This window comes from Mya arenaria, chromosome 10 (assembly GCF_026914265.1).
Source record: "Mya arenaria isolate MELC-2E11 chromosome 10, ASM2691426v1".
Taxonomy (NCBI): Eukaryota; Metazoa; Mollusca; class Bivalvia; order Myida; family Myidae; genus Mya; species Mya arenaria.
This window is the reverse complement of record NC_069131.1, coordinates 54,114,618-54,123,669: the sequence shown is the minus strand read 5'-3', so window position 1 is coordinate 54,123,669 and position 9,052 is coordinate 54,114,618. Positions and strand designations below refer to the sequence as shown.

Here is a 9,052-nt window from a genome sequence, read left to right as displayed (position 1 = left end):
AGTATAAACATAAGCAAAACTGTGGTGCTTGTCTATAAAACATAAGTAAATTGGTGGTAAAGTATATAGCTCACTGGCAAATGCATGGTTTTAACCAAACTACATGTGTTTTATTACTATGGCTTGTAAACGTCAAATAACAAAAATCTAAATATAAGATTTTCTGTATTTGTTAGACAAGCTACTCTAATTCAAAGCAATTAAAGAACTTCTGTGCATTATATGGGAATTTCTTGTTTAATTTCGTAGTGGCAATGTACTGAGTTAATATTTTTAACGCATATACTGAGAATAGCTTTTCTATGTACTTGGGATAGTTGTGGCATTAACAAGCGCTCTAAGACTATTCTAATCACAGTGTAGATATTTGGCATTCTTTATCAAATATTACAAGTAACAGAAAGTATATGTCCCAAATGTTGTGATTTTACTTTTTTTATTTTTACCTATAAACAGTGCTTTGTGATTAGTTTGTTCCTTTATTAAGTAATTTGCAGTAAAATATTGCGACACATTCAACACGACGTTGACGATGTGGAATTGATAGTCCTGCATATGCTTTACGTCTGAAATAGGAGCACGGTTTTATTTCTGGCCATGTCTAAAGTTCTCGCCACCATTTGCCCTAGTTGGATGATAAATAATAGATATACCCTCAATGAAAACATTATTTAAAACTACGCCAAATGCATATAACCACTTACAAAGTGGGTTTTGGCATGACATGAGTGAGTTTATGTTATATGCTTTCAACTTGATTTACATCACAGAATACGTAGTTAGTGTTATACATGTACAACAGTCTGAAAGAAAGAACGGAAAAACAGGCGACAAGACGGGCAATGCATTATAAAATATTTCTGACTGAAGTGGGACAGATGTAAGTCTATTGCAGTGGAACCGGAGTGCACTGGATATAGATTCGTTGTATATCTTGTATGGATGGACAACGTCTGAAATGAACAGGGCTTTCGACAGCGCGTTTAAACCCAACACAACCAAAATGAAAGCGCTGAAACCATTGAAAGGCTGTAGGCATGACAAGAGTATTTCACAATTATGTTCAAAGACAATGAACAACAAATCGAAAAATTGTTTTGAGTGGTCCCAAACTGTAGGGTTACAAGAGATAGGTGTATGTCTAATCTGGGACTCAAGTTTACTGGTTGGATAAAACATCTGATGATAACAGTTTAATACATATCATATGCATGTTGTATTATTGTTTGGTTTAGACATTATAGTAGAGACAGAATATTTCAAACGTCATGACGAAATTATGCATTATTTGAGTTATTTTGCAAGAAGTATTAGTTTAAATTAGTTATTCTAATGCATGGATATAGTGCATAGGTCAGGTATCTTTTATAATATGTTTATCAAATTCTATGAAACTGTTGTTAATAATATGATAGAAATTTACTATTTCATAGTTTAGTTCATTTATTTATTTAGGGTATGCATATCAAACTCTATAGGTACAGCTGCTATTTATTTGATACAATTATACTTGTTTATAGTTTACTTGTTCTCTATTTGTATTTGCACTCGTAAGTCATTGTATTTGATGAATTTGATTACGGGTCATGTTGGCCTATTTCAAACATATATTGTGTGTTATGTTTCCTTGAATAAATTTTCTTCTTCTTCCTCTTCAATATATATTCTCATTTAAATTAACAATTAGCAGGAACGTCATGTAAAATGTTACCTGCTATACTCAAAGATGTTGTCATATCGCGTTGTTTACGTCTCACTATATCCGGTGTACGATAATCCACCGTAAATGTATCAAAGTTCATCATTTTTTCATAATTTTTGTTTAGAATAGTTTTATACATATATTTAAGTTTTTGTTAGACTTTCTTGGTTAGAAATCCCTACGGTTGAAATGTAAAACATATACGATTTCCAATAAATATTGATATTTTGATTTACAATGAGTTGAGTTTGATATTGATTAAGAGCAGTGTTTTCAATATGAATCCAAAACAATGTGAAGGATACACTTGAAAATTGTTGTGGTTATGGCCGGGTCATATTATCTTTATTAAACTCATAGTTGTAGACAAGCTTAACATAGATATATAGATAGATAGTTTATTTTGAATACAGGTTCAATAAGCCACATGGCCCGTGAGAAAAACAAAATACACGATTTAACATTTACAAAAATAACAAAAAATTGTTGAAATATATAATGAATGCCTACATATATACTGCATGTGTATAAGAAACTCAAGTACTTTAATGTATATGATCAATATCATTCACAGCTGTATCCCTTGACGACCTGATCTCTGACACCCCATCGCATAGATTTATGTGGATTTTTGAATAATATGCAAACATATGTTAGTAAAGCTATTTGAAATAATGTTGTTTTTCAATGTTAAGAAAGGAAAATGAAATCGAACGAACTTATAAAAACTGTTTTAACGAAGCCTCGTAATATTGATCATTACAATGTGATGTGCTTGGTGGCACTGACTGTACTACAGCAGTGGGGCGGGGGGGGGGTGAAGTAACTGCTGTGTAGAGTTCGGCATCTGCTGTCAGTTTCAGCACTCTCACGCATCGATCACTTATGCCTTGCTATTCGAAAACCATTACGTGGTTCCACATGTGTCAAGAAATATCGTGGGTAGTCGTAGATGACCAGGAAGAGCATGGTATAGTCTATGCTATTCAAAACTGTCGAAGCACAATTAAATATCCGAGCTGTCAAATAAGTTCGTGTTCTACTGTAAAAGTACTTCCGTTTGGAATTGTGGCTCATTAGGCGATTTAATTCGATTGGTCACGTAAAGTTTTAGTAAGGTTAATGAATATTTTTAACACATTGAGTTCTAATATCAGCAATAATTTCTAACGATTCACTAGTCAAAACGCATCCTGGTTCATATATCATTTCGGCTATTATCCAACTCATATATGCAACCCATCCAGACATACGGAACGTTCTTGTAAGTGGGTTCATACACACATCGTGGTAATCCTTGCAGAAAGCGTGGTTGTAGTGAAGTGAACGTGGGTTGTCGGGTCAAGTTAATATAGTTGCTGTTAAACAACACTGAAGTAGAAACTTCACCGGTAAGAAACCAGAAACGTGTACAAAACAAAGAATCACGGCGCATACAGCGTTGCATAGTTCTACAAAATCCCGTCGAATCGAAATTTTGGCTAAGGATTCCATCCTTAAAATACAAGCAAATCCAAAATAGTTCACACTTGTAGAAGCAGAAAATAGCATTGTCTTTTATAGGCTTAGAAATATTTTCTTATCTTTTCTCTCAAAAATGTTATTTAGAAATAACTGTCACTTTCTTGCTTGTTTACATCGGTTTTGAACCGTGGTGACACATGTGAGAACCCCGTTGAAGTCACGTGATTCCTCACCCTGAAACCGTGTTACATTCGTGAAAAATGTGTATGGTTTTGAGTTTGGCTCATTCAGCGAGTGCTCTGATAAGTGTGTTTGTCATATTAATATTTCGGTACTATTGCATAGACAGAATGTAACTATTATAAAAGCAACCCTGGTTTTATAACGTGTAGCAATAAAAAGCACTGTCAGACGGGTCTTCCATTTAACGTACGGCCCAGAAGATTTTTTTTTCTAGTGGTGCGATGGTGAATTGAACCTACGACCCCTGGATTGACAGTCAAGTGTGTAACCACTAGAGCACAGACCCGCCACTATCAGGAATTTAGGTATGGGATTTTAAATATCGTTTACTCGATACGCTGAACTCAGGGCAGGTTATCATAAAACATATTAAGTTCTTTCTAACTTAAATTGTATTCTGAAGTTAAGTATCTCACAGATTATATCGTATAATCCCTTCCTAATATCTGAATTTTTCATTGATTTGATTTGATTCAAAATTCATACTTTCATGTAAAAAAAAAACCATTATACATTTCTTTTAACTCGAGTAAGATTTATATAAGAGTTTAACTTAAGTTAAGAATTGGCCTTTTGCTAGAAAGAATGACTTCAAAGGCCTTCAAGCCTCCTTAAATAATGCGAAGAGAAAACTGGTCGAAACAAAATATCTTCATCTACTGTATACCTGAACATGATAAGGTATTCATTCTGAATAAAAACTCACTGCACAGTTTGTAATCCTTTACGAAATACAAATGATAAAAGTGAATACTTGAAGGTTATCGCATATCTGTAGCACTTCTATTGCATAAATAGCATTTTTATTTAAAAGCCGAAATTCGGCGACAACCTTATCTGATAAGGACATTTTTTAATGATAGTTTTTGATACAATGTGCATGAAACCACTCAGTAGACATGGATAATTGTTTAGCATTGGTGCAGTTACAGTGGTTTAAACAATGTAACTCTCACTCTTGGACAGTAACGGAAATTGGAAAAATGATAAATGATTTTGATCTTTCGAAATTTCTGTAAGTCGCTTTGGGTTGATATTTGGCATAAACGAGGGTGGTATCACGTCACACATTTTGGTATATTAAGATTTTCAATAATGAACGTTTATATAGAGAAATCTTAATTTACAAGGCCTAGACCTCCTTACTGGGTGGGTTTTATAAGTTTAAATCTGCCGTCTCACATATTGAACGTTTTGACAACTTTTTCTATTTTTTTGCTTTGGAACGAGCTAATTTTCGCGAAAATCCATAGAAACCAGTTATATAAGACTACTGACAAAAATCAGATCGCAGATTTTTATATTTAAGTTCAAAAATTGATGTTTTATGCATTTTTCTTTAACCGTTAGTCCATAAAACATCAATTTTCGAACGGAAATATGAAAATCTACGATCTGATTTTTTGTGAGCAATCTTATATCATTGGTTTGCAAATATCTACGCAAAAACACCAAAGTGTCCAAAGGTTCATTTTCATTTTATATGATATTGTGACTTAACACATCTACTTTTCACTGTTGAAAGCCAAATATTCATCTCAAAAATATTCAAGTCAAATCTCAGTCTCTATTTCAACTTTATTTACCGCATAAAATAATAATATGATTCAAAATCTTGCATGTGTAGCGTAACCGCATCTTTGCACAATTGCCGCCCTTTGTTATAAAGTGGCCATTTGTATTAACAAAGTTTCATGTCTGGAAGAGTTTATCAAAGGTTAGTTTTACATTACAGACTGACAGAGCTACAGATAAGGGTCGTAATGGGCGTAAATACACTTTAAAAACCGCCCATTACGACAAAAAATCAAACAGCTGTTGGTACCGGTACGATTAAAAATAATAAATAGGGCGTAACGTTCTTCCGAGTATTTTTACCATTCTAGCTAGGCGTTTTGACTATATTTTAAACCGGTTTGTTAAAATAAAATTAGTCATTCATTTATGTATTTTAATGTATCAGTACTCTTTAGAAATCGTCATTACACATTAATGAATGGCCCAAGGGTGTACCATACACTTTACTAGATTGCATAAGGGTGTAACATACACTTTAAGTAAAAAAGTTATCTGTATCTCTGCAGACTTATTTATTTCATAGATTCAAAATATATTTTATAAGCAACAATAATAATCTAAGGTATCATGTTAAACACTATTTACCAACCGGCAGTTTTTTTTTCATAAAGAGTATTAGTAAAAAATAAAGCTGTCTCCCTACAAAAAGTTTTTGCGAAATGCAAATTACCCGTTATACCCATATAAATAATGAACTCGTCCGCCCGGGAGTTTAAAATTGCGTTGCTCAGCTGATATCTGACCGTCTTCAGGGGCCGGTTGCTCAAAACCTCAGTTAAATTTAACGGCTCGTTAAAGTTTTAACGGTCCGTTTAATTTTAACTATTATTGGTATGAGGTTGCTCAAAATAAAGTTAGAATTTAACGGCGGGTATAACGGTTGAACCAGCCGTTAAATGTAACGGAGGAATAGACCTACGTTAAAACATTAACGGAAGGTTTCCAAGATGGCGGCTCTATTTGTAAATCATAGAAAAGTGAAAGAATTTCGGCACACTACACATGTACAGAATATGCTAGACAATGAGATGTATGCCAGATACAGATATACGAATGGTGGAATAGATTATCTAGAGGATTTGCTGAAGGAATCGCTGGAAAGAACGACAAGAAGAAACAGAGCACTTACTGTTAGACAGATGATTCTGATTACGTTGCGCTTCTTCGCCACAGGAGCATTTTTTAACATCATTGGTGATAGCATGGGCTACCACAAGTGCACTGTGTCACGTGTTGTAGCCCAAGTAACAGAAGCAATTTGTGGTCACATACATCAGTTTGTGATGTGGCCTGATGCCAATGCTCGAGCATGGAATATGACAGAATTTTTTAAGAAAGCTGGTTTCCCGAATGTTGTTGGATGTGTAGACGGAACACATATCCGAATCCAGGCGCCATCCGAAGACGAACCAGCCTTCGTGAATAGGAAAGGCTTCCATAGCATCAACATGCAGGCTGTATGTGACATCAAAGGTATAAAACTTTGAGTTTTCCACTTTTGTTTTCAGTATTTCCATCTTTTCTTTCGAACGCTTAACATAATAATTATATTGTCAATTCGGCCAAAACACGTCCGGTTAAAGGGCGATACTAAAAGGCTGACTGGAGCGCTGACAGTATACATAAAGAGGGAAAATGCTTAATTAATACAATAATTCAAGTCGACGTACTATATTATTTATCATTTTTTTGTTAAATAAATAACTCGTAGACATAGGTAACATATGGTACCGTACTAAAAGATTTTGTATACAGAGTCTATGCATACAGATTGTGAAGAGTTTGGAAGGTGCAGGACGAAGTGAACCATTACCCAAGTGAACCACTGCCATTTGCGGATTCAACTCTGATTATTACTGCACAGTTTAATTGTTTAATCATTTTACAGGAAAATTTACAAGTGTAAATGCAAGCTGGCCTGGGTCGTGCCACGACGCGCACGTCTTCAGAACGTCGGGATTGGCAGCCAAACTGACCATTGAACATGTGGCGTTTTCAGATGGTGTCCTTTTAGGAGACAGTGGGTATGAACATGAAAAGTTTGCTTGAATCCATTAAATTTCCAACTTTATATATCGCAGTAACTTAGAGCTAAGGGAAGTAACCGATACTTTAAGTTTTAACAGTACTTTCATTTAGTTTTTCTTTGCGTTCAAATCGCTTTATGATGGCGGACGGCCAGGGGGGACATCGATCTAAAAATATTAGATTACCCTGGATATCGGTCGTCCAGGTGCTGGAAAAGTGCAAATTATTCCAGCGAAATGGTTAGGGTCATTCAAGCCCAGATTCTTATAAAACTAGGCTTGATCGACCCCAGCTGTGCTCACATATTGAAATGAACGTCAAGATCCGTCGATGTAACAACTGTTTGAAGAATGGAAATGTTTACCGTCCAACTCCGAAAATACGTGAGAAAAAAAATTGTTTCTTTAATTTCCAAGTACTCGTTATTTTTTATAGCTAATGTCATCCAAAACCAATGTGTTATGTCTCATTTTTTTCAATTTATTTTTAAAAACCGGTTTAATAATGCACCAGTCAATTGTCAATTGTAACCAAGCCCCGCCCCCCCCCCCCGTCCGGGGAATAGTGGGGACTTTGACTTTTGGTCCAGCCAAGCCGGGCCAAAGTCCTCTACCTGTGAGAAGGAACTACTCGTGAAACCCCCGCCAAATGCCCCTGAACCCACGGGAATCTTATGTTAGGCCCATTCCCGGGAAGACAAAACCACTGCATTCACTCAGCACTGTGGAGCCACCTAGAAGGTAAAAATACAGCCCATTTCCCTGGCTTTCCCTGGTATACCCACGGAACGGGGGGGGGCTGTGGTTAAAATTGACTGGTGCATAAGTCATTGACAAATTTGTCCAAATGACAAAACATGTGTATCATACAGGATAAGACATGGTTGAAAAATGCCTCTGGTAATTATTATGTGCACTGGGGCAATTATCAACCAAAAGCCATGGTCAACCATGTATTATCTTTATAATTTACATAATAATGTAATAGTTATAAATATATAATATTTTTATAATATTTATTTGTCATCTTAAGTAAACCTCACCATGAAGTGTTCCCTTACTTCATAAACCTTGGAATATTTTTTTTTAATAATTTTTAGAATTATTCAATATGCCAGAAATAATACCTGTTTTCTGACTGAAGCATAAGAAATGAAATACACATGAAAACAAAGGTCCTTATTGATATATACATCAGAAAATGATGCTTTTGTGATACTGTCTGATTACAGCTGATTAATCGGATAATGGATCGATCAGGGTCTCCGATTAATCGATTATGAAAATCCAAGGTGATTGCCCATCACTACTACATAGATAAGATTGATTTTGTTACAGTAATAAGAATATGTATTAAAGGTTTTTTATTGGATATATTACTTATGAATCAGAGACATCCATCCTTGCCAAGTTGCATTATTATGTCTTATTATATGCAGGTACGCCCTGAAACCATTCCTCATGACCCCTTTTATTAGGGTTGACAGTGAAGCATTTCCCTTGTATCGAAGTCTCCCATACATTCCTCTATAATCAAAGTTTCACTAGCTGTGAAATTAGGTTTTTTTCTCCTTTTTTGTTTTTCAGTATCATAAGCAGAAGACTTTATGATGTCGGCCATCTTGGATGCTGAATGATGGTGACAGATGAATTATGGGACAGGAAGTTGGATTTAATTGACTGTTAAGCATTTAACGCTAGCGTTACTAAACGGCAGAGTTAAATAGCTATGAGCAACAATAATTAAACTGACCGTTAAGTAACAGTCAGTTATGGATTTAACGGATGGTTAAGGTAACGTACTGTTAAATTTAATTGAGGTTTTGAGCAACCGGCCCCAGGTGTGTTTTTTCGGTATTTTGGAAATATAACCTATACCCGTGAGATTGGGAACTTTCGCGTCAATTTTGACAAAATTGGGCAATTCTTCATAATTTTTTACAAAGGATATAATTTATATAACACTATAATGAATAACATTGTATTTTCAACATAATATGCACTGACTCTGTTAACACCTAATATTGTTTAATCCCTT

The 9,052-nt window shown here is 35.0% G+C and overlaps 1 protein-coding gene across 1 annotated transcript; it reads left to right on the top strand.

Moving 5' to 3' along the window:
• Nucleotides 1-5,999: 5,999 nt before the first annotated feature.
• LOC128207038 (putative nuclease HARBI1) lies at nucleotides 6,000-8,674 on the top strand. Its single transcript, XM_052909849.1, has 3 exons — nucleotides 6,000-6,460; nucleotides 6,876-7,011; nucleotides 8,602-8,674. Exons 1-3 carry the CDS (start codon nucleotides 6,001-6,003, stop codon nucleotides 8,645-8,647), a joined length of 642 nt encoding a protein of 213 aa, XP_052765809.1. The 5' UTR covers nucleotide 6,000; the 3' UTR covers nucleotides 8,648-8,674.
• The last annotated feature ends 378 nt before the right edge of the window (nucleotides 8,675-9,052 follow it).